This window comes from Mustela lutreola, chromosome 10 (genome assembly GCF_030435805.1).
Source record: "Mustela lutreola isolate mMusLut2 chromosome 10, mMusLut2.pri, whole genome shotgun sequence".
Taxonomy (NCBI): domain Eukaryota; kingdom Metazoa; phylum Chordata; class Mammalia; order Carnivora; family Mustelidae; genus Mustela; species Mustela lutreola.
Genome location: NC_081299.1, coordinates 30,121,073 through 30,147,129, shown reverse-complemented (window position 1 = coordinate 30,147,129; position 26,057 = coordinate 30,121,073). Strand labels below are relative to the sequence as shown.

The following is a 26,057-nucleotide window of genomic DNA, read 5'->3' as shown; positions in this document are numbered from 1 at the left end:
CTCGGAGACTGCTGTTCTCCAGTTCTCAGCCTGGCCACTCCCCCTCCCCTTTCACCCCAAAACCTATGAACAGGGGTAGGTACTTACCTGCCCGATTTGTTTTGGCACCTGTGGAGGCTGGGGAAGAGCTATTGCTAGTATCACCAGCAAGGGATGTTCGACTAGAGTGAAAAGTTGGTGTTGGTCGTTTCAACTTGCTGCCTGTTGATGGAATAACCTTAAAAAAATAATAATAAAATAAAATAAAAGGTCATATTTACTAGATAAAATTTTTGAAATTCAATTTTAAAGGGTCTACTTAAGCCTCCTCATATCTAATTGATTGGAAAGCAAATTAAAAGTCCAGGAAAACAAAAGATTTATTTTGAAAGTGTCCTCGGGTATATATTTTAATAATTGTACTCCACAAAAGGTCTCATGTTCCAATTTGGAATTTTACAATGTCTTCTAAACTTCTACTAGATATCTACTGACAGATTTTATGTCACTGACAAATTTCTACTAGAAATGGCAAAAAAAAAAAAAAAAAAAAAAAAAAAAGTCCAAATATTCACAAGTGTCAAAGTGTTGGGGTTAAAAACTTGAAAGATGGGTTCACACCGTAAACATTTAGTATGGAGATGCAGCGATCACTCCAACCCTATCTCAATAGATGCAGGACTGCATGAACTTCAGTCAAGCTGAGATCTATTTCCTCACGAAGAAATGCAGATAACCACATTCCTTCTTGTTCAATCCAGTGGGCTACCCCATATGTGTGTGGGTGTGGCTCACTCCCATTTCCTTCTAGCGGCGTGGCTAGAAAGGCCAGAGAGGTCTTGCCACACTACTAAAGTGCCACCCCACCTTGCACTCCTCCCCTGCTTCGATCTGGTACACCCACCCTTGTTTGCAGCCTCACCTGCATTCAAGTCTAAGCTCTATTTTGTTCATGGTCACATCCTCAGCACCTCAAACAGTGTCTGGCACAGAGGAGGGGCTCAATAAAAACTTGCTGAATGAATAAATCATGTGTAGAAGTACTTCCTAGTGGAAAAAGAGCTGGATAAATATATATTATTACTGCTACCGAGAGGAGCAACATTTCCCACTTGAGGTTTTTTTTTTTTTTTTTTTTTTTGCCTTTTTTAAAAAGATAGTAGTAGACTTAATTTGGAGAAGGAATATTTTAAGTCTATTTTAAATACCACTCATGCCACAACACGATGTTCTAATTCTTCTTTGAAATCAATTGTGTAAACTGTTTTCCAGGACCTTTAAGATGTTTATACAAATGGAAAGAGTACAGCAACCCGTTTCATTGTGTTTCTTGTATTTCTTTAATTTAGAAAGAAGAAGCAGAAGCCGCAGAAAGTGATTAATGTTCACGCACAAACCCTCCTGGCCCACAGAGGAGTAAGAGCACCAGTTTCAGAAGCTACCGCTTGTGCGTGCGGCCACGGGGAAGACTGCAGCCCTGGAGCCCCTGGGCTGGGAGTCCACGTCAGGACACGGCCTGTACAACACCCACAGGTAAGGAAAGGTGAAACCTCGAAATGAACAAAATGAAAGGTAAAACCTTAAGACAAAACAAAAAGCCTGGCCTATTTGAATCCTGTGAGTCTTTTGTACTTCATAATTAAAACATTTAAAATTTTAAAGAATGTTCCATACTTTCATGAAACTGGAGCCATTAAGGAAGAAGATATGCAAGATAAGCATGTTGAGTCTTGGGGTTCTGGTGCCAAGAGGTCCCCAGATTATGTTCTCAACTGGACAGATTTCTGAACTGGAGGTTTAGCTTGGAGCAGATGAATCCCAAAGCAGCAGCCCATTCACAGGCACTGGCTTCTTAACATTTCCCGCTTCTCAGGCGGAAGCTTTGCGTGACTAAAGGCAATGCTATCTTTTGAGGCACAAGAATCCAGTATTTCCCAGCCGGAGCTAGAACGCAGATCTTCCTGTTATCAGACAAGCCACTGGCCGGTGATTTGTTTCTAAAACACTGCTCTTCCAAAAATGCTTTGGGCATTTTAATACTGCACTCAAACATGCTTAACTGCCAGCCTGTGTATTCCGATCAAGGCTTCGGATACCCAAGTGATGAGGCCAAGAAATTCAGAAGTTAAAATCTGAGCTTCAGAGCAGTGTCCACTGATAGTGGGCTTGGCTGAAGTAGGCAGCACCCATGCCTCAGACCAGTCTGGTGATACCAAGCACCCTGGGGACGTGGCTCAGGGCAGGGGACACCAGCCATTCTTCTGTTCTAAGCAAAGATAGAACATGGCTGAACATGCACCACAGTTGAATTTCAAGTGTTCATAACTCGTTTGTGTAGCTCATGTTTGGAGACTCCGAGAGGCCTGAGTTTTATAAATAATATCCATAAACAGATTACCAGAATGACCAATGTTCATCACCCTGGAAAAAACCAACATTCTAAAGACTGTTAGCAAGCTGTCTAATCCGATTTTAGGCATCTCTTATTTATCTCCAATTTTGGTGAGTCCGAGTTAGAAACCCCTGAAAAACACTTGTCTAGATGAATCAGCTGTGACAGCAAGCACCACAGAGACAGAAAAGAGCATGGACTCGTGTCAGGAAGAGTAGCTGATCAAGGTCTGGGCATTAGCAAGGGCCTCGTCTTGACTGTGTCCTTAGTCAGTAAAACCATACTCTACCTCGGGGCTGGGCAGCTGGAGGTCAGGATAATGGCTGTCCCTGACAGGGGTGCCAGCTTTACTGTTTACCAACCAGGGTTTGTCATAACAGCGAGAGAACTGAAGTGGAGTCTGTGAAACGGAAATCCAAAGGGAAGGACGGGAACAATTGAAAATGGAACAGAAAGGAAGCAAATTGGGAACACGAAAAATAGAAGACAATGCATTTTAAAGAAACAGAAAATAAAACAAAACAGGCATCAGTTCAACAGGATAAAAGGGACCAGGCAGAAAGGCAACAGCTTTCTTCATAAGTAGCCCGTCAAAACAAACTTAACCGTTAGCTTTGGCTGCACAGATAATGCCTGGGTTTCCAACATTAGTAACTCTGGATGGAAAAGACATAGCAAAAAGTGTTTCTTACTTAACAATCTGAGTTCATATTTTAATAAATGTCCTTCAGAGTAAAATCTTAAAGGTCCAGTTATCAACTGGGGCCTGGAAAGGCTGGTCTAGGTAGAGCTTGGTCTGTAGGTCCTCATGTCCCTCTCCTTGTGAAAGTACTCAGAGGCTACCCTCCACAACGACCACCTGGAAATATGGGAACAAGGAAGAAGGCCACGAGTGAGGTCAGTACATACCTTGGTACCACTGGCTGGGGTGGCTGGTGAAGACGGCATGGACGTACAACTGTGGTTACTCTGACTAGCGCTGGAGCTGGAGCGGGTCGGGGAAGCAGCCCGGGAAGATGGTTTAGACCTTCGACCCCGTGACCGGAAAGGGGTCATTCCCTGGGATGCCCCCTCAGGCAGGATGAATTTCTCTCTAAGTTCGATGTTAGTTCTACCTCGTGCTAAAAAAAGGAAAAACACACACATACAATGTCAGTGAAATCTTAAAAAAAAAAACATGTATCTCTGATGGTCAGACAGCTGCTTGACCCCACAATCACAGTTACAAGGGCTACTGTTGTAGTGCCCTCTGTGGAGTCTTCCGAAGTAGAAATAAATTCATATTATGACCCACAGCAGACAATTAACTGATCAGCCCCTTGGTCTGTCATGATGAAGAACTTTATGTACAAAATACCATGCCATTCTGTGGTAATGACCCTGCCTTGGCACTGTCCCCTGGGGCAAGCACACCATAACTCAACATCAAAGAAAGCAGATGCAGCAGTGCACAAACCTCAGACATTAAATCAAAACCCCTCTTTTCTCTCTCATAGTACATGTGTACTTTTTGCTCAGATTTTGCGGGATATGTGGTAACTAAATCGTGTTGAAAAATCATTGAAATCAACTATTCTATTTGAATTCCCCTATACTGGGGAAGGGGTCCAGGAACTCAGGACAGTAGAAAGATCAGGATAAAATCATTAAGAAGTATACATGTGGGAGGAGAGAGAGAAAGATCAAGACCATGCACAAAACTTGCCAGTGAGAAACGTTAATTCAAAACCTGAAAGCAACAAGAAGCTGAAGGGACGATGGCAAATGGGAGGAACGTCACAGTGGAAACAATCTGGAAACTGCTCTGAAGGCCAATAGGTGTTGTCCTATGGCTTTCTGCAGCTGTATGACTGGAACTTAAAATTTGGATTTGGTCAGAAGACTCCAAGGATGGCCAACATAAATGTTAAACGTGAAAGATACTACTAACTTAAAAGAAACAGTCCTCTGGAACATGTCCTTAGATTATTTATCACCAAAAGGTATTATTCTGCAATAACCTCCTACCTCCTTTTCCACCCTATACTGTTTACTTTTTAGACTATGCTAAGTAGATCTGAACAAAGAGGACTGCTGGTGAAATTTGGGAAAAGGGAATCAATTGTTATACACACAACGTTTGTCATTCTTTTCTAATGTAGTATTTTTCACTCTGGCCAGGAACCACAACTTTAGCAGATCTGAGGTACCTGTGCCGACCCCCTCTTCTGCTCAGGCCTGCATGTCCTCAAGAGAACTGCATAATCTTGAAAGAATCAGATTTTAAATCAGGTTGCATGGGTGTCTAAGCGGGTAGTTCCAAATTCCTAAATCAAATTCTTGTCAATATACTATATTGACAAAACATCTCCAAGTGTCAGGTTAAGAGGGCTGACGTGGATATCAAAACCTGAATGACCGTCTAGGCTCAGTAACCAACCAGGTCTTCCTGATCCAGGCCTGTTTCCTTAGGCTGATCCCAATGTCTGGGTGGTCTGTGAATGCTAAGCTGTTTCCTTCCTCCTCAGGCCCCAACAGAATGTGCCCCTCGAGGCTTATTCCTTGGCTGTGGGTTCTCTACTCATCCATCTTCTGGACTCCGTGCTTTTGTCTGTGTCTACACTAATGATTCTTCAAGAGAACTTCCTTCAGCACTAACACAGAAATTTCAGTAAGACATTCCATCACTGATAACTGGATTCAGGACTTACACTTCTTTATTTGTGTTTGCTAATGTGCCCAGCCTAACAGTGGGCACACAGCAAAAGCATTAAGATAACAGTGATGAATGAAAATTATGACTCAGCCGAGGGTTTACCCCTGAAAGAACTGCTTGTGACCCTGAGCTGTACAGAATTTCAGACATGTAGTTTTAGTAAACATTTAATAGTTAATTTCTGTGCCAAGAACAACAGACAAGAACAACAGAGTGATACAAGGGGAAGACTCTGAAATGGTGTCTCAGATGAGGGCTGGGGTATTTAACATGTCATGATTTAACGACATCAAGCTTTCCACACACTGCACCGTTTGCAGAGTGTGACACATGCAGTTGAGCACCAGTGACTGGTAGAAGTCCCTGTCACAGACAAAGGAAGTGAAGCACTCACAGAGGCTGAGGTCAAGGAGAGCCGTGGCAGGGCTGGGACTAGAACCCACGTCTCCCACCTAAGTGCTCTTCCTACTCCCTGGCTTCTCATACCCTCAACTACACTAGTGGTTCTCCACCCGTCCCCCACCCCACTCAGGCTCCCATTCTCACACCACCTAAATCTCCCTGGCAAATTATTACTGATAACTTTAAACTGTGCAAAGGTTGAAATATACAGAAAAGTACAAAGAGAAAAAGTCCTTAATCTGACAACCTAAGGGACATCACCATTAAAATGTTGGTGTGTGAACTGTGCATATATATTCTTAAATACAAAGACATCAGGAACATTCCTCCATGCTTGAGAGGTCTTACATAATTTCAACTAGCTGTAAAGTGTTATTTCATCATATGGATGTCAACTTATTTAACCAACCCTATGTTGTATTTTTAATTTGCTTACAATTTTTTTTTTAAGATTTTATTTATTTATTTGACAGAGAGAGATCACAAGTAGTCAGAGAGGCAGGCAGAGAGAGAGAGAGAGAGGAGGAAACAGGCTCCCTGCTGAGCAGAGAGCCCAACGTGGGACTCGATTCCAGGACCCTGAGATCATGACCTGAGCCGAAGGCAGCGGCTTAACTCACTGAGCCACCCAGGCACCCTAATTTGCTTACAATTTTTAAAACAATGTATACAATGTCACAAGTAGTGACAAACTACTTGTAAAAGGTTTTTGTGCATTATGCCATGATTTCCTTAGAACAAATTTCTTTCTTCTTCTTCTTCTTTTTTTTTTTTTTTAGAGATTTTATCTATTTATTTGACAGAGAGAAAGATAAGTAGGCAGAGAGGGGTAAGCAGGCTCACTGCTGGGCAGAGCCTGATGCGGGGCTCAATCCCAGGACCCCAGGATCATGACCTGAGCTGAAGGCAGAGGCTTAGCCCACTGAGCCACCAGGCTCCCCTAGGATAAATTTCTTTAAGTGGATTTTCTGGGGAGAAAGAATATACATAAGATCTCTTGTATTTGTCAATCGATCCCTCAAGTTTTATACCAATGTACATTCTCCAAAATAACGTATGAGGACACTGAATTTACTTTACTCTGGCTAATGCTCTCTGTATTATTAAGAATGTGTGCACACATATTTATGTGTACAGGTAAAAATCTGATAATCTGACCACTCTCTGCTGTTGTAATTTGCACCTGGGGGGATTACTACCTGCTCTCCTCTTGAAATACTCTCTTCCCTTGGCTCCAGGACACCTCCTCTCCTGCTTCTCTTCCTTCTTGCCCATTCTTAGACACTGATGTTCCCCTAGTTCTGTTCACAGTCCTGTTCTCCCTCTTAAACTTTGAACCTGGTGGTGACGAGTTCACCCACGTGACTTCACTGCTGTCATATGGTTCTGCCTGACTCCAATTATATCCCCTGCTCAGACCCTTGCGTGGATGTCAGAACCTTATATCCAATGACTGAGTAGACATCAGAGCCAGAGACTGGGAAGTCAACATAGGACCCTTCCTCCTGATGGTAGTTTGTTCTGATTGTATCTTCTAAATCTTCTCGGACACCCAGAGCATTTCCACACCACCCCGTATACCCCCTTACACTTATGTGATTCATGGAACATCTCCTCCACCCTGGATGGCTTCCAATTGGTCTCATTTCTCATTTCATCCCCCCAAATGGAATTTCTAAATAAAAATGTGATAGCTCGGAATGGCCCCAAATCCTTCCAAGGTCTTCCACTGTTTACAGCAGAGTTTCCCAAACTAAGGTTTTTGAGGGGGTTTCTACAAAAAGAGTTCAATAAATACTCCTTCACCCTTGGGAGATCCCTAATGCAATCAGCGTTTTGTAATCTCTGGAAAGTTCTACAGTAAAGAAACCTTCTTAGCTTTCACCCAGCATCTTCTAAAAGCACTTACTTGATCATGACTTTTTTTTTTTTTTTTAAAGATTTTTTTATTTATTTACTTGAGAGAGAGACAGTGAGAGAGAGCATGAATGAGGAGAAGGTCAGAGAGAGAAGCAGACTCCCCATGGAGCTGGGAGTCCGATGCGGGACTCGATCCCGGGACTCCAGGATCATGACCTGAGCCGAAGGCAGTCGTCCAACCAACTGAGCCACCCAGGCGTCCCATGATCATGACTTTTTAAAGATCAATCTTGGAGGCCAGGCCCTGAAGGCAACTACTTCAGGTTTTCAATACCAAAGGGGCCACCATTTTCTTTTTCTTTTTTTTTTTTTTTTTAAAGATTTTATTTATTTATTTGACAGAGAGAAAGATCACAAGTAGGCAGAGAGAGGGGGAAGCAGGCTCCCTGCTGAGCAGAGAGCCCGATGCGGGGCTCGATCCCAGGACCCTGAGATCATGACCTGAGCTGAAGGCAGAGGCTTAACCCACTAGGCCACCCAGGCGCCCAGGGGCCACCAATTTTCTAAGGGACTCACACTGGCCACATGATGTTGGCTAGTTACAACTGAGTTCTAAGCTGCTTAATGGGTACAAAGTTTCAGTTTTACCAGATGAAAAGAGCTCCATGGATATGTGATAGTAATACAACCACTGAACTAAATGGTTAAGATGGTAAATTTTATGTGTATTTTTACCACCAAAAAAAAAAAAAAAAAAGAAAAAAGAAAAAGAAAAACAATGAGTTCTCAACCAAACTGTCTTTCCAATCATCATAAATGAAGTTTTCTAGCTCTTCACTTATTTGGGGGAACTAACTTGTCTAATGCTCAAAAACACACCCTCAGATAAAGATGGACCTAGTTCTTAGGCCTTGTTTTTCATCACCATTCAAACCATCATGGTCTCCTTGACCATGGATGAATTCAGAAGCTAAAACCTCCAACTTTTAGGAGTGTCACGAACCTACCAAGCTGAGTATTTTCACTTCACACATTTGGCTAGAGCACTGTACCGTCTGAGCTTTCCCTTGCATTTTGAAATAGCTTTGTGGAAGGTGTGTTCATGTTGGTAGGAACTGTCATCACCTGTGTTCTAGCCTCAGTCTAATATTCTCTGTGGTCCAAACAGCCAAAGAAATGCAACACAAATGAATACAGAATCTCCCTCAAGTGGTGCTTCTAGAAGCCACGTGAATCCTCACAGAATCCCAGAGAGCTTCAGGGAACCGTTCTCTTTGTGATGCCCATGCCCTCCCAGCCACTTTGTACATCTTCCCCAGCCCAAGTGTTCATTCCTCACGCAACTTTTTATTTGATTAGAAATACTCATCCTGTCACTAGATTTATGACATCTAAGACCGCCGGGGAGTTTGGGACTCTGCCATCAAGGGAATCAAGAGGATTACTGGGTACTAGGAGGGCACTCCTGGAGAGGCACAGAGGAAACCCTTACCTTGTTTGCTCCCAGGAATCCTGAAAAGGCTACTATGTTCCATAGAGAATAGGTACTAGACGGCCCTCCCAAACTTCCTGGGTGTGGGGGGTGGGAGTTCTAGTTTTTAGCTATTAACATAAGAACAAAGCAAGCAGTGCTGCCCTTGGCCATCAGCATAAAGTTATTGTCAACAGAGCAAGTACAGCAGGCAGCAAACAGGCATCCAGATTCCAAAATGTCACATGCAACGTCTCTTCTGTTTATTTGTTTAGACCAATCATACAGGACAAAATAAATAAATAAAACCTTACTAATAGATTTGCAAAGGAATAATGCTATTTTACTGAGTTATGGTTAAAACCATATATATGGCTCCTGCTCCTGATATAAAACAACGAAAGAGGACTTTTATATCAAGGAAATTAGTTTGCGATACAGTAACTTCTAAAACTGATTAAACCCTTTCAAGTTTTTATCAGAATAGGTGCTTTCAAAATTCACTATCTATATTTTGTTTGCTGGAGTAAATGCAGAATGACATTTAAAATAAGAGAAGCTATGGCATTTCTGAATTCATGTGAGAACTATACCCTTTAGCTCTAAACACTTCAAAATAAGACTATAAATCACTTCCAAAGAAGTTATATAACTGTACTGTAAACTGTAAACATTTCTGCCAGGTTTATAAATATGCCTTACCAAGTAAGTTACTCAGGCTGAACCAGCAATCCACACCCAGGAAGGTGTGGAGGGTATGTTAGCCTCTGAGACACAGAGCACCTCGATCAGGAGCACATACTTTAGAGCCACACTAGTCTTGGACTGCAATCCTGTCTGCCATTTACTAGCTGTCTGTCCTTAGGTAAGTTGTTTAACTTTTCTATACTTTAGTTTCCTATTCTGTAAAATGGAGGCAGTAAAAAATCTATACCTCACAGCAGTGTAAATGTGTTATCTGTCAACTGCTTTTAACAGCGTGTAGTGCCTAAAAAAACTATGTAAGTGTTGGTTAAATACATAGAAACTCACAAATTCCATGGGTACTGTTTCAACAGAAGTGTTCTATGCTCTGTCAAGTTTTAATAATTAGAAAAGCTATGGCCGGACTATTTCAAAGCATTCGTAAAGGCAGCAGATACCATAGAGCCAAGAAGTGCTACAGTTGAAGAAGCAAAAGCCATTCCCAACGGGCTGGGGTGTGGGTAAGGGGGACAAAGCTTAAAAGCCAACCTATGGGAGACTGACTGGAAATCGAAGAGCTGGAATCAGAGCGCTTTATTTTACTCCCAGGATGGTGAACTAGAATTAAAAAAATAAACACAAAGAAACAGAGACAGCAGGAAACGCAGAAACTGGTCAAGAAAGACAGACTGGCAAACAGTGGGGGAGCCTCATGTGTACCCACATGCAGCTCGGCTAACAGGAGAAAGGAAAGGATGCAGTTGATCACTTGGCCTTGTGGCAGACCTCACACGCCTGGAGCTGCAGGTGCCAGCATTCATACTCAGTTCCCCCTCTTCTTCTGCTTGGGGCTAGCAGGCCCGCCCCTTGTGTTTCATAGCCCCGGTCTTAGTTGGGTAATCAACTCTCTGACAAGTGCCTGGGCTCACTGTTAGGTGTTCTTTATCCCCTCTCCCAGCCAAGGGAGATCCCCCAGTCCTTCCCTGCATGGGAGGGGCTCAACACTCTCCCTGGGTTTCCAGGATAAGAATTACAGGCAGGGGAAACTGGATCACTAACCACGAACCTCAAGGCTTCATTAGGCTCCCTTCTAGGCTAATGTTAACTGAACACCTTTCAAACTGAAACATCTGAAGACCCCAATAAATTCCTAATTCTTGTTACTGCGTCCTTTGAAGCCTGTCTCGCCTGACGGCATCAACCTCTCCTGCTTTCTCTTCCTGTTCTACTCAGATACCCCCAAGTTCTAATCTGTGCTGGTAGAGCGCTATCTGGGCAGCTTAACAAAATAAAAACCAAACAGACCCACTAATGACACTCTGTGTAAGCAGGGAAGATTCCTTACCTCGGCAGGGGTCATTTTTGACTAAAAATTCATCCAGGGCCATCCATCCTCCACCAACTCGGACCATCACGGTGCTGCGCAGGATGCGGACCAGCCGCAGCTGCTGGGAGTCCCCAAACTGCAAGCCAAGGGGACAGGGATGAGTAAGTGTGCCTTAGGGCTGGCCGAGGCCTTCTTCCCACAGCAGACTGTATTCAGACGAGACAAATGACAATCGGACAGTTTGGGGAGAATTTTAACTATCTGATATTTTTCACAATAGAATTTAAAATATGGAAAAGCTGAGATAACAAGGTAAAGACTGGTGTTGGTAGTCTGTCCTTCGGGACAAAGTTAACTTTTGGTGGTCATGCTCCCTCCCCCTGCACCAAAAGGAGGAGGGCAAAGGACAAATGTTAGCTCACCTCAATTCTTTTAAACATTCTGCTCAAATTAAAACGCAGTAATAAAATTGTTACGTTCATTTACTTTCATAAAAGGTAGACATAAAGTGGATGTCAACTTCTGAATACAGTGTGCTCAAAAGGTAAAGGGAGAACAGCAAATAACTATTTCAAGCCTTAAGGAAACCCTTGCAAGCATCATTATTATTACAAGCTTAGAAGGAAATTTGATTTTCCACACAAGGTTTTCAGAAATAAGCCCTCAGTATTCTCTAATTGTGATGTCACCAAGCAGAAAAGTTTCTTTAGCTGAGCAAATGACTATGCATTTATACTAAAATTTAGTTGAAAAAATTAAAATTGTAATGTAAAAATGTAATTTTGATTATAAATAGTATTCAACAATCATTTTGGGATATTAAGATAAGCATGACTTTCTGAAATTTATGTTTTCCTTTTCCTTTAACATCCCTGCTAACATCTGGAATTTCCTACTGCATAAATTACCCTCTTCCTAAAATAAGGTAAGAGGCAACAAAAGGGAGTCATCATGAAGAAATCCCAAAATAAAAATCAAACATTTGTTGGAGAAATAGCATTCCTAAAATTATGTAATTCAAGGAGAATGCTGGGGTAGGTTAAAGAGTGAAGGGACTAATTAGCTAATTAAGATTTCTCAAGTTATAAAGGAGAACCATAACTCTGAAAAAAGGCACAAAAATTGAAAATGCCAGAAAAGATGTTTCACAAGGACACATAACCAACCTCCCTCAAAATTAATGCATCTATGGTAATTCTCTGTATTACTCTGTATGGCTCAAGTACACTGTTCACATAGACAGCAAGGGGACTGAAAAAACACCACCCCACTCCCCAGTCCTTTATTTTGAAAATGAAGAGTCTTACATCTGTCATCTCCCACAGCTGTTAAGATTTTATACAGAGTGACCACAGCAACAGCATGGTGTAGTATAAAAAGCACTGAAGTGGGTGCCCAGAGATGTGAGGGAATAAATGTCCTGTCCTGGAAGGAAGCTGCCCCTTTGGCTCCTGAGGGAGCTGCCCAAGAGAGGAAACAGGGAGGCCCTGTGGGAAAGGTTGAGAATTCTGCCACATCCAAGTGCAGGGAAGGCCTGAGTCACTCACGTCACTCCTCAGGGTCCTCTGTGGATCAGTGAGGAGAGGGAAGAAATAAGGGCCTCTATGTCCTCCACAGTGAAGCAGGAAGGGACACCAAGAAGTACTTTACCCTTAATGTCACTTATGTGTCTGTCAGCTTTGAGAAATACTCCACTTAACTCATCTTTCCTTCTTCTTAACTTCTTACTAAAGCCCTCTGTGAAAGATTTTAACTATTTTCTGCTGAGCTATAGGAAAAAGGAGGTTTGATCCAAGCCAGCATCTGAAGTGGCTGGGGACGCTGAGGCCAAGATGAGAGTGGGAAAAGGGGCTTCCACAGCCCTAAAACTGGAAACCTGTGCAAACCTGGCAGAGCTGGGCTATCAGTGAGCCAGAGATGCCAGAAATGTCATGGGGCAACAGTAACTTTGGTTCCCTTAACTGGAAAATCCCTTATGATGACCCGGGTTCTTGCAGTGGCTCTGACACTGGCTGTGTGACTGTTAGCATGGACGCCCTCAGATCGCAGGTGCCTCATGCACGAAACGGACCCTGTGATTCTGTTCCAACATTGGAACTAACTTGTTTGACCCTCTGCCAGTCAGTGAAGCGTTGGACGGGACATCAGTGCCACTTCAGAGGACGCCTGGGTCCCACATGCAGGTATTGGGAAACAGGCCCAGCTTTGAGGTATGCCCCAGCACTGTGCTGCAATGATATTTTAAGCCCTCTTTCACTGTTCTTGTCTTTTGTTTCTACCCTCTGTTCCTCCCACTGGCCCAGAATATTACTGTAGTGAATGATTACTGCGGTGCCTGGGACTTAACACTGACTGAGGGCCTCAAATCAACTGTTAGTGTTTCTGATTTCACATCACAAGACAGACTTTACCCATGCAACTTCCTTCCATTTGAAGACACAGGACCCCAGAGCCCTCAAAAGGTCTATAAGGTTAGAATTACCAAGTGGAGTCAAAAGCATTCAATCTCCTCTTGCAAGTCTAATTTGATCCCTTAGATTCTGGCTAACTGGACATAATCAGCCAACTTCAGGCTAGGACCAAATCATGATTGCTATACTACAGTTCTCAGGTACCTTATAATAAAATATGCTATAAATACAAGTAAATAAGGTATATGAACAGAGTACCCCAAGTCTTTTTGATTTCATGTATGCCATAAAATTTATGTTATCTGTCAAAAGACAGAACTGTGCTGTTTGCTATTCTGACTTCCTGTTCTAAAAAGAAGTGGGATGGATTGATATCACAGCTTCAAATTCCCCTGAACCAGTCCTGCATAATACTGGCTTTAGACAATCTAATTTTGGATGGAAAATTTCATCTCCTTTTAAAAAAAATACTTATATCCTGCTATTAAGACAGCTTCATAATATTAGCCCTGCTGGCAGTTTCTCCACTTGGTAAGACAACCAGATGTGACCCAGGCATGCTTCAGATCATGTCCTCTCCCCACAGCAAAGAACAGGCAGCATGAGCTACACAGACCATTTCCACCGAGGAGAATGTTGCAAGGCACACTGTACCTGATTGCCGAGGAAGAACTACAGACAAAAGAGTAAAGGATGGAGGAAATAGAAAAAAAAGAGAACATTTTGTCATATTAACACTAAGGAATGAAAATCATGCAATCACATTACCAGTCTTTAAGCATGTTCTTCACAAGGTCCTACCAGGGGGCGTGGTTTTACAAATTAATAAGACCTAACTTTTCCACTCTACTGATTTCTCTTATTAATTCATTTCTCTCACAATAAAAAAACAACAAGAAAATAAAAGGCAACAAAAAGCAAGCACAAGACTGCTTACAGTTTTATCTACTTACTAAATGCCCTGGGCTGGATCCAGGGCAGAGTCATCCAATACACCCCAGCTAAGAGTAGCCCAGGGTGGTTTTGGTGTACTTTGAAGACATTTTGATGTACTAATCTGATGGACCTATTTCTAACTTATTTCGAACAACAGATAACCGTATGATCTGAACCCTCTTTATCAATCCTAGGTTTTCCTTAGGAATTGACAGAATCTGGATAAACTGCTAAATATATTTTAGAAGTGTTGTTTCAGATCCCTTCTATCCCCTAACCCTGGTCCTAAAACCAGCTAAAACACAGCATAATTCATGGTTGAATTATGTCCACAGCACAGCTTTCCAGGGAAGACTACTGAGCTGGTGTCCCCTTAGTCCATCTAGGCCTTATTTGTAACCCAGCTCAGAGCAACCGGAGTGTCCCTTGGGACCTTGACGGAGTTCTTTCAGCCCTCTCCGAGCCTGGGAGCAGCGCTTTGGGGTGATGGGTTAGTCTTCAGATAACTGGCACAGGTGGCACCGTCTCCCTAAAGACTCTGGTCAGCCAAAGACAGGACTTTGAAATGTCTCCTGTGCTGGAACTCACATTCAAGCTACTTGTAGCTAAGTACGGAACTATTTTCCAGGTGGAATTATGCAGGGCACTAGGCTTAGCTCAACAGGACACCTGACATTTGGAATCCACACATGAGGGCCAGAGAGTGACCGCATCTTAAGTCCGCCTGGCCCGGTCCTCCCAGCACTGGCAGCGGAAAGGTGGGATCACCCCGCCTGCTGTGTGTCAGGCTGCTTTTACCTGTAAGGGCCACCACCACAAAGGACTGGTTTTCTCTTCCTTACCCGGTATTTATTCTCTCCAATCTGCTCCACCTGAAACCTTTTTGCACACTTGCACTGAGCCACTTGTCTTGTGACCTATTGGTTGTAAACAACAAAAAAAGAAAAGTGTGAAGGGTAAAACAAGACTTCTCTTAGAGAAACAAAGGTTTTTACATGTAAGCAGAAAGCTATTCATTTTGTTTCTTTGAGGTGTTTTAGCTTTTGATACATGCATTTATCCTCTACTCCAAATTAATACACATTACACATTTGCTTTGAAGTTCCTTCAGAGAAATGTGCTAATATGCATCAAAAGCAAATCAAATCAAGCAAATTATGAACTGATTTGAATTTCCACCTAGGAACCTTTGAGTTCCAGAAGTCAGTCCTGGGATGTTCCAGGCCATACTCACGACCTGCCCCACTAATTTCTCTCATTTCTGGATTAACAAATCCTAGATTCTCCATGTGTTACTAATGAATTTTCTATTTTCAAGGTGATGAGTGTGATTTCCAATGTGAAAAAGCCCTTAAGTAGGCAGAAAGCTTGGTGAGTACACACCATCTTAAACACTACTTCACATTTTACACCTCAAGTGCTTCCTTTGAAGACCACTGCCCCTGGATCCTAATGTGGGATTCCTAGTGGCGTCTGTTCTAAGCAACATGGTACCTATGAACCGGGATGAGTGTGTAGGTTTGTGAACTTTGGAGGAATCACATGGATGTTGAGTCTTTTGAGTGAGAAGTCATCTAGACTGCAAGAGAGAGCTCAACAGCCAGAGATCCTATGGGGTGTCATCCTTCAAATGAGGATCCCCAAACAGGACTCCAGATAATGATCTTATAACAGATGAGTCACGGGGCTGATATGGCCACTGCACCCAACCACTGTGGTCAAAAGTTTGCTCAAAATACAGTAATTTCCCATACCTCATCTTCAATTTTATCTGCGTCAGTTGTTGGGCGATAAGCATCCTTGTTGGGATGGAGAGCAGCCACGAATTCATAGTAATCAATGTAGCCATCTCCATCTCGGTCAAAAATGTCAGCAACAGCAGTCATCTCCAACTTGGTGGTAGGGAACTCTGGAGAAAAATAATCGCATTTGGAACATTAACTAAGATGGCTTATTTGGGTTGCTGGAGGGCATGCAAATACTTCTTGAAAGAAGAAATATTTATGTCTTGCTTTTTTTCTGAAATGCAATACATGCTCATTTAGAAGATAAAATGTTATAAAGAAGATTTTTTTTAAAAAGTCACCTAGAGATAGATTACCTGAAGACTATTCACTGTTAAGTTTTTTGGTGTTTTTGCTTATAGATTCCCTCCTCCTCCATGCAATTAAAAAACCAAAACAAAACAGTATTTCAGATATACCAAAAGACATAATATTGTAACTACCCATAGATCTACCATCCAACATAAAAATTTATTCATCAACTCTTATCTACTGTTGGATACTTCGATGATTTCAGGATAGTGACAATTTGGAATAGGATGAAGTGTTTTCTATGTTTAGGCAACTGCCTTAGGTTCTTGACAAATTGCTTCCCAAAGGAAGTGTGAACACTTACAGTAGCCAGAGTGATTTATTAAAACATAAGCCAGATTTCTCACGTGAAAATCTCTGGTGGTTTCCCACTGCCTCTAGAGTAAGTAAGAGATCAGATCTACTCTCTTCCCCAGGGCCTATTAGGCCACACATGAACTGGCTGCTGATCCTTCCAACTTCATCTCTTACCACTTCCCTAGATCATGACAACCCAGCCATGTTCATCTTTCTATTCCTAGAACATGCCACGTTCGCGCCCACCTCAGTGCTTCATACCTGTTGTTCCCCCTTGCCTCTAACTCTTCCCTCAAATATCACCTCTGCAGACAGGCCTGTCCTGGCCAGCCATAAAAAGCAGCACAGCTGTGAGATGTGCAAGATGTGCTTTGTGATCCTGGCAAGTTACTTAACTACTTTATGCCTCAATTATTTTTCCTGCTAAAAATGAGATCATGTATTTTGTAAGCTGTTATACAGATGTCAGAAACTGTTATTACGAAAAATATATTTTCTCATTTTACTTAGAACCTCCTCATTCACAAAGTTGGCTTCTTAACCTATACTTCAAACAGGTTTTATTTGCCATACTATCAAACAAGACCGGTTTTGTTTTGTTTTGTTTTTTAATTCCCAGCAAAATGAAGCTCCTCTTTCCTTCAAAATGAAGCTCTTCTGTCCATCAAAATGATGGGCTAATTTTAGTAATAAGGAGTTACATTACTTCTTCCTTAAGACTACAGCTTTAACCTCAGAAAGACTAGCCAGAATATCACAGGCCTTCACCAAGTGCAAGGAATCCGGGTGTGACCCATGTTTGCAGCTATGAGTGAACTCACTGGATGCTAGAATGCCATCAATAAACTCTTGCCGTGTTATCTTCCCATCCTGGTCCTTGTCAATTCGCCGGAAGAAGTCCATCACCCGAGATTTTTTGTGATTCATCCAACGCATATACTTTTTCCTCCAGACATCAAAGTCAAAGTTGGCAAATTCTTTCAACTAGAAAGAAATCACAGGTGTCAACAAGACTTACTATTTTGGCCCTCAAACCTTCCCAGAGCATACCCGAACTTCCAGACATTCAGTAAAGCCATGCAGGCCTTCCAGAGGGGCATCAACAATGATATCCATATGTTGCCTCTTTGATGAAGGCACAATCTGGATCCTTCACTTAAAGCCGTGATTCTTTACATGGGTTATGGCATAATGAAGCAGTGAGAGAAACAGTTAACTGCGTGGCCACCACAGAAACTACGCAGCACGTAGAACAAGAATGGGTGGAGCCAGCCCGGCTTTCCCTTTGCACTTTTTCAAAGGATCACCTTCTTAGACGTGAGGGAATGGATTCTATCCCAGAAGAGAAGTCCTTAGCACTCCTTACTTTTGTGATTTGGTAAGAACCATGATCACAGAGAGGCCCATGTCAGAAGGCTCATGTTTCCCATCATTTTCTGAGATGAGATCATTCAAGTTCTGGCTGGAAGCATTAACGATCCAACCCTGCACGCAAGCATGTTTCTTTGGAATGGCACCAGAGGGGGCAAACTGCCCGTCTGACTTCCATGTGAAATATTTGGCTTTGGCAGACAACAGCAGGCCTGTGCAGTGGGCAAGGTGATGTTGAGCTGCTTGGACAATGTTAGTGAGAGAGACTCAAAATGACTGAGACAGTGCAGCAGTTTTCCCCCTGGTCTTTCAAACTCCAAAGTTGGCAGGAATAGGGAAAAAAAAAAAAAAAAAAGCCAAAAGCCAAATATGCTTAAAACTCAACTGACCTACAGAAATAACAACAAAAAACACAGAACACTCACTTCCGGGCATAGCTGCTTTGATACGCATAAATAAAAAAAATATGAAAGGTATTAGAGGTTTCAGAAACTAGGAAGTGTAGTACTATATTTTTTAGGGGGGTTAATGATACTTAAAAATAGATTAGTGACGACTAGAGGAATAACAAGGTTATAAAAGTTACCCTTATATCATAGTTGAGTATCTTAGATCTTTACATAGAGGGCTCAATAATGGTGGCTACTGTGATTAGCTACACACTTGGAGGTAACTTTGCGAAGGCATGCTCCTGATTTTTGACCACAGCCAGGGGCTGAGGAGGGTTGGGTCACAGGCCGGCCCTCAAATGGACTGTCTGGTTGCCTGCTTGCTTTCTACACCTAGGTGCTATGGTCTACCCTGTTGTAAGCCATCTCCTCACCCACATGCTTTTCTCCTAGGAGGCCTAAGGGACAGAGTACTGGCTCACCCTGGTGTGTTTCTACTTCTAGAGAAGCTGGTCAAGGTGCACAGATCACAGTAAGAGGGCCTCTGAAGGTAAGATGTCACCTCCCTTCAGGGAAGGCTGCTGGGCAGGGCCTCACCTCCTCCAGGCGATCCAAGGCATCGTTCAGCTTCCGCTGCCGCTCCAGTGCTAACAGCCACACCTGCTGCCAGCGGGCGGACAGCTGGTTGATCCGTGGATTTTTTGCTTCGGACTGTGAAAGGATTGGCATGGGAGGAGGTGTGGGCTGATTCAAGGACTTCCCTAAAAGGAAAAATAACTGCGAGATTAGAAAATCTGGTTTTGTCAGTTCACAAAGAGAAAGTGCCATATGTGTTAACTCAGGACACTAAAAAACAGTAACTGGTCAGTAAATGTGAAAAGAAACCTGGGACCTGGAAATATTCAGGTATTAAGCATACTAATTTCAAAATTACTGCTCGCCCTCCCAGCCAACGGGTATTTGTCTCCTATCTCCCATTTATTCTGTCCATAGAAAACTGAGGAAATGTCAACTCAACCAAAAAACCAATGGCTCTACAGGAACTGATTTATCTGATAATTAAATGAGTGCAAACCAAATATGAACAGCTGGCACTGATGACCACAACAACAGAAAGATCACTGCAAAGACAATCTGCTGACTACTTCAAAATTTTAGGCCGGTCCATGAAAATGGAATATAGTTACTATGTGTTAGTGTAAGAAAAGTGAGTTTCAAAAAAATGTTTTAGTTTAGTTTTGTTTTGTTTTAAAGTAGGCTCCACAGTCAATATGGGGCTTGAATTTACGATCCTGAGATCAAGAGTTGCATGCTCTACTGACTGCGCCAGCCAGGCACCCCAAAAAGAAGTTTACTGACAGGGACTTGGGAAGTGCTCATCTTCCAACAGCCAGAATGAAACACCCCAATACAGGAGACAAGAAACCTACTGCTGCCACTGCGGGATTTCTCAATGAAAGGCGTATGAGCAGGCTCTACATTCTTCCTTTTGTATGTCTTCGTGACCCGGTCCACGTCAGGCTGTTTGCGAGTCATCTCCTCCATAAACGTCTGTCAAACACAAACAGAGAACAGAATTCAGCATTTTCTTGGACTAAGACAGAATCCAGCAACTTCTTACTCACAAAGCCCAGGGTCATGATGGAACAGATGCCTTTTTGTACACTGTCTCATTCCTTTCAAGAAACACAGCTGAGCAAGGCTCTTCATCAGATGCTGGAAACCTGAAGGGATCAGACATAGCTTCTGATTCCAAGAAGCTCACAGCTGAATGAGGAAAACCAGGAAATCAGTGCAATGAATGCCACCCAGGATGGCAAAAATAGACCAAGGATGAGCACCCCACAGGCCGAGATGCCAAGGAGAGCTGCCCAGAGATGGGCTCCAGCGGAGTAGCGAGGGATGAAGAACTGGCCAAGGACTGGGTAGAGGGCAGTCCCAGCAATAGGCACAGTACAGAGAGATCCAGGGAGCCTGATGGTCTAGTGAGCCACGGCCCTTTGGATCACTGGCTGAGCCCAAGATGCAATCACAAGAACGGCAGGATGGAGGGCTGGAGAGGTAGGTAGGAGAAAGATCCATTAAGGCCTTGTGTTTGGCTAAGGGACTGGGATTTTATTTAGAGAGCAATGAAAAGCAACTGAGTGATTTTGATCCAGAGAAGAGGCCTGATGAGATCCTTATTTTAGAGCTATGGTTCCTGCTTCAGTGTAGAAGACAAAACATGGTGGGGGATGAGTTAGGAAACCACTGCAGTAACTGAGGCGAAACATGGTGCGGGCCTAGACAGAACCAAGAGGTATTCTGGAAGTAGGACAGCTAGAGCCCAGTGGTTGGCCAGATGTGGGGGGCATAGGAAAGGCAGGCATCCTGGACACATCACAGAAGGTGGGTAGACAAGGAGGCAGGCTTGGGAGGGTAAGGTGTGGCACAGGTAACATGGAGTTTTAGCACTGCCTCTGGTTTATCGTACATCTAGACTTCAAGACATAATGGTACTGGAGATGAAATAGATGTGAAAGGTTTGGATTACAGGCGGCAGCTAAAGCTGTTGGACTAGGTAAGACCTCAGCTGTGTGAGAAGAGGGTAAAGAATGGAACTTGTTCAGCAAACACACACTAACAAGGAGAGAGGAAGAGGAACCAGCTGAGAAGACTGAGAAGGAACAGTCAGAGAGAGGGGAGAAAAACAAGATAGGACAAGAGTCCAAAGAAGAGTTTTCAGAAGGAAGAGGCAACTCTGTCACATGTCAAGTAAGATGAAGACTGAAAGCATTAGCTGGATTTCATCAGTGGGATGTGACTGGGATAGTATTAGTTGGGATGGAAGCCAGACCCCAAGGGCCTGGGTAGTGAGTGGGAAACAAGCAGAGAAGACAGGGGACCAGAAGCTTGTTTGAAGAAGGAGGGAGGGAACAATGAGGGTAATTCAAAGGGAACACAGGGTTGAGAGGACCATGTCTAGAAGGTTTGGAGGAAAGAGCAAAGAGAATGGGAGAGCTTGAAGACACAAGTAAAAGAGGGGATCACAGAAGGGAGAGGAGTGGCCTTGAATATGAAGATAACCTTTCAGAAGAGAAGGTGTCAAAGTATGTAACCTTGACAGGAATACAGGAGGTTTTCAAGGTTTAGGTCTAATTATTTATATATACTAAAAAGACTGTATATCCACAGTATAATTAACCAAGATCCACACTTGTTATCAGTGTAAATGATCACGGTTAAAAACCATCTTTGGGGCGCCTGGGTGGCTCAGTGGGTTAAGCCGCTGCCTTCGGCTCAGGTCATGATCTCAAAATCCTGGGATCGAGTCCCGCATCAGGCTCTCTGCTCAGCAGGGAGCCTGCTTCCCTCTCTCTCTCTCTGCCTACTGTGATCTCGCTCTGTCAAATAAATAAATAAAATCTTTAAGAAAAAAACAAAACAAAACAAAAAACATCTTTGCCTCCCGAGGATATATTACGAAGACAGCTCAATTGAGCTTTCCTTTGTTCAGTTTAGTTTGATGTGCTGTTCTTGCCCATCTCTGGGTTCAGGCAAGAGAACTTTCTGCACCCAGGTGTAAAACTTTGGCTGATTTCCGAGATGGCCCACAGGAGTCCCACTCCTGGGGTACATGCCCTGTATCAGCTCCTCCCCTTGAGGGAGGGTCACAGCGGTGAAAAGAATGGGAGAATAGTTCCCTTGAATACATTTTACCATATAAGATCTGTCTGAGCAGACTGGAGAGCCTCTCCTGCTGGCATTGAAGACCTATGCTGCTTCACTGTGAGCGTGGTCAGCTAAGACCTGAGGGCAGCCTCTGGGAGCCAAGAGTGACTCCTGGCTGACAGCCAGCAAGAAAACGGAGACCCGGGTTCCACAACCACAAGGAGTTGATTCTGCCAGCAACTTGACTGAGCCTGGGCAAGAGCTACAGTGCTGGCTGACGCCTTGATTGGCCCAGTAAGACACTGAGAGGAGGACCCAGAGGACTCATGCCCCACAGAACTTGCAAGATAATACACATGTGTTGTTTTAAGCTAAGTCTGTGCAAATATGATAAGCAACCATTTAAAAACAGATAGACAGGGCAAAGGAAATGGGCTCCAGTAGCCACAAAGGGAATGCCTGAAGCCGGACTCCGCTAAGATACCTGATGCTCGGCGATAAGGGCTTTCACTCGGTCAATGTTCTGAGGGATTGGCTCCTGGTCCCGCTGAATGAGAGTGGTCTCGGCCCACTGAATCCAAGCCAGAAGTTCTTCCAAGAGCTCGGCATTAGCCACCAGTTCTGATAGGGCTGTTTCAAGACGTTGCTGGTGCTGCTTAGCCCAGGTCAGGACCTGGGGAGAGAGAAACCATTGCCTGTCTCAGTCAAGCACACACTTTGTTTCCAAAGTCCATTTTGTCATCTGATCCTAACAATGACCTTCAGGAGGAAGACCCCCGAAGCACTCAAGAGGCCTCACTCTTACTCCAGTGACAGAGCTGGAATAAGCAATCAGTCACTCCTGGAAACAAATGCAGCACGTATGTCCTACTAAACACAGGATTTCTCAGGAAGAAAGGAGAGACACAAAACCGAGTCCACTGGAATTCATCAGTGAACATGTTATCACACCAGCACCATTCTTCCAGACTGCTGCTCATTATCTCATCATCAAGGAAACAGTCATCACTAAAAACGCTAACTTCTTACTGAGATATCCAGAATGAGTGAAAAATTCCTTATCTGGGGGGTAGGTGGACAAAGCTCAGTAGCATTGTTTCCCCTATAAATCCACCGTGTGGAGTGCGTGTCGTCTTCCTCTAAAACCAGGAACTCACCTCCTCAAAGCGAGCCCGGATGATGGTGATCCAGTGCTTGATGGTAGTGATGCAGTCAGGGTGGCAGACCGCCAGAATGGCCTCTCCCATTGCTACCGCTGTGCTAACATCCGCTCTCTTTTCTTCCACTTTCTTCATGAACTCCTAAACAAAAAAGATTTGAAAACCAAAACTGAAGAAATCTATTCTAGCAGCACTGTTAGCTTACACAGTGCAGGAGGAAAGATTTCAATGCAGTTTTTCCCTCTGTGGGTGTTCACACAGGCCCCTAAAGCCTGCATCCTGGTGTCTCTGGTACTTTCTTCCCAGTTCTAAAAGATGGGAGGAGGTGAAGGGTTTATACAAGAATGACTGTCTCTACTACAGATGACAAAGCGCAAGGAGGGACACAGACAGGAGCCCCTTTTCCCAGGCTGGGCATGACCCTTGTCCTATTCTGAATTTGTTTCTCTCTTTTTGAAAAAATCCCGTTTGGATTCACTTCTGTGTGTATAAACAGTGAGCACTGTCTTGGACAAATGACAGCTATAAAACATGATATTTTAAAAATACAAGCAACAGAATACCATGTGCCAAAATCAAGATTAAAATCCCCTGGTGGGTAACACAAAAATTAAAAAAGGAAGTATTTCCCATCTTATTAGGACAGATTGTAGACCCAGATACTGTATTATATTCTGCAGCTTGGTAAGAGGCTCAGGGCCCAAAACTGGTAACACAAGGAAAGCCAAACCAAGCCATGTGCAGGCGAGAAGTCTAGAGAGGCTGGAATAGTCCAGTTTTCTTCATATGATACCACGTTGTTTCACTTGTTTACAACCAACATGGATTACTTCTGTAAAGATAAATGAGTGATCTTTAAGGTGTCATAAAACCCACCAGTCATCTGTCTCTCATTCTTGCTAAACCAGTAAGCTGGGCTTATTCTGGTTCTAGTTCTTTGCATGTGAGATCTGAAATTCCCAAGCAAAAAGTTACTTTCCTTTAGTGGCGGGCCACACTCACCCTGGTGGGTGGCATGGGTCAGTTCACGCTGGGGCTGGATTACCTTGTGGGTGTCAATGAGAGACTGTAAAGCCTCTGTGTCATCAGGAAGTGCTCCCCGAAAGCGAAGCGTTTGCTCTGCGTCAGAAAGCCACTCCAACAGCATGTGGACTGTGTCCCGAAACTCTTCCGCCTGAAATAACCAAGCACAACAGATTGAACCTCTCTGCAGCCATTGTCCTGAACACTGGGGTATGGCAGGGAAAGGGTTGGGCCTGAACTCATTAGTGCATCAGAGGCACCAATGGCCCTATCAAAGCCTCCTACAAAGGGCATCTTTCATTTGTAGTTCTTTGAAAACCAACTGAATTCATTTTTTTCCTCCAATACAAATGAACATTAAAATCTTGTAGAACATGCGGAATATCAAGTGTTTGACTATATGTTCATTTTGAGGCTGGGTGGAACTGATCCTGATAAAGAAATGAGAATGTCTTTGGTGGTCCCCACCAAAGTCTCTGACCTGTTTTAAGGCCTGCTCAAGTCGGCTTTGCTTGGAGACAGAGAGTTTGCACACGGTGTCCCAGCGAGTGCTAAGTTCCTGGAGCTGTCCTTTCACCCACGTGGTGTCATCGCGACTGTTTTCAATTAGCTCTCGGCCTGATCGCTTCAGTACCTGAACAGTTCCTGTTCGCTTTCCCAGTTCCTTCTGGAAAACCTAGAAAGAAAAATAGAGGAATTAGTTTGCTGAGAAATGTTTTGAACCCAAGAAGCAAAATGTCAGACAAAAGGAATCATTTAGTTCCGTTCTCCTTGGTAGGTTCCAGTCATGTGTCTTTTTTTTTACACAGAGGGAGGCAGGACGATATGTAAGAAAGAAACACCCAGAAGAGGTGACTCTAAAGATGAGGCCTGGGTAAGTTGCTCAGCTGGAGTCCCAATTTCCTAACTTGTAACACAGAAATGACATCAGAGCAAAATTTCCAGAACTGTGGGAGTTTAGTAAGAACACATCTGCCACAGGCATAATAAGATGTTAATGTAATTTCAAGTAAAGCTGAATGCTTTGTGCTGAAACATTATGGAGGTTGACACAACAGGTGTAGGTTACACATAAACATTGCTGTGCATGATGCTGGGCTTGCTAGGGTCAGAATCAGCTAAAAAAAGAACACATTTTCATTATAGGAGTCCATGAAAATGCATATCTTGAGGGGCTCCTGAGTTTAAATTCATGGTGTGACTCAATGGAGAGATACCAATAGGAAGAGGGGGAAAACCCTAAGATGAAACTTATACATTGCCAAAACTGAATCAAAGCAATCTGGGTAAATTCTCTGTGACTGACACGGAATCCCAGCAATAGTTTAAGGACACAGAGCAAGGAGTGGTCTCTCCGACAAGTGGAGACAAAGGCTCATTGAGGCTTCCTTTCTCCCCTGGGTGGGGAATGTGAGCAGAAGGTCTGCAGAGGCCAAGGACCCAGTGGCTGTGCCCCCTGTGGTGCAGCTCCCACCCCTCACCTTATGGGCATCCATGAGGTTCATGACGAGGTCGAGGTCTCCGTGCACGGGCTGGTCCTCAGCCAGCTGCGGCTCCACCTTGTACAGCCAGTCGACCAAGGCCTGCAAAGCGTCCATGAACTGACCCGAAAACAGCAGGGCCTCCTCCAACTTGTGCTGCCTGAGAAAAGCACACAAACCTCACCGTTTTTAGAAATCCCGTCTCTTTGGCTGGCTCACAATTCTGACCACTGAATGGAAAAGGAATACTGCTTGAACTCTAGAGAGAGAGGGTCCTCCATGCTGGACTGGTTTGAAATAGAGCAAAAGGTGATTAAGAGATATGCCTAGACATTTTGAATCAAACCACTCTCTAGAATGGAGTAAGGATAGTGTAGGTGGTAGGTACAGAGGCCCTCCTGGTCCCTTAAGAGTCCAATGGTTATACACACA

The 26,057-nt window shown here is 43.6% G+C and overlaps 1 protein-coding gene across 7 annotated transcripts in view; it reads right to left on the bottom strand.

The window, feature by feature from the left end:
• LOC131809396 (microtubule-actin cross-linking factor 1) overlaps nt 1-26,057 on the bottom strand; it is a 321,582-nt gene that overhangs the window by 2,188 nt on the left and 293,337 nt on the right. For 6 of the 7 annotated variants that reach the window (XM_059136435.1, XM_059136438.1, XM_059136436.1 and 3 more), the window contains exons 85-99: nt 25,626-25,785; nt 24,626-24,820; nt 24,167-24,295; nt 23,119-23,262; nt 22,446-22,634; nt 19,741-19,861; nt 18,908-19,071; nt 17,372-17,534; nt 15,912-16,066; nt 15,000-15,074; nt 13,876-13,893; nt 10,829-10,946; nt 3,281-3,492; nt 2,661-2,771; nt 88-217 (exon numbers count right to left, since the gene is read on the bottom strand). In XM_059136435.1, coding sequence (XP_058992418.1) covers nt 88-217; nt 2,661-2,771; nt 3,281-3,492; nt 10,829-10,946; nt 13,876-13,893; nt 15,000-15,074; nt 15,912-16,066; nt 17,372-17,534; nt 18,908-19,071; nt 19,741-19,861; nt 22,446-22,634; nt 23,119-23,262; nt 24,167-24,295; nt 24,626-24,820; nt 25,626-25,785 — 2,084 coding nt within the window. The remainder of the gene's footprint in view (nt 1-87; nt 218-2,660; nt 2,772-3,280; nt 3,493-10,828; nt 10,947-13,875; nt 13,894-14,999; nt 15,075-15,911; nt 16,067-17,371; nt 17,535-18,907; nt 19,072-19,740; nt 19,862-22,445; nt 22,635-23,118; nt 23,263-24,166; nt 24,296-24,625; nt 24,821-25,625; nt 25,786-26,057) is intronic. The other variant, XM_059136440.1, reaches the window with a different exon arrangement.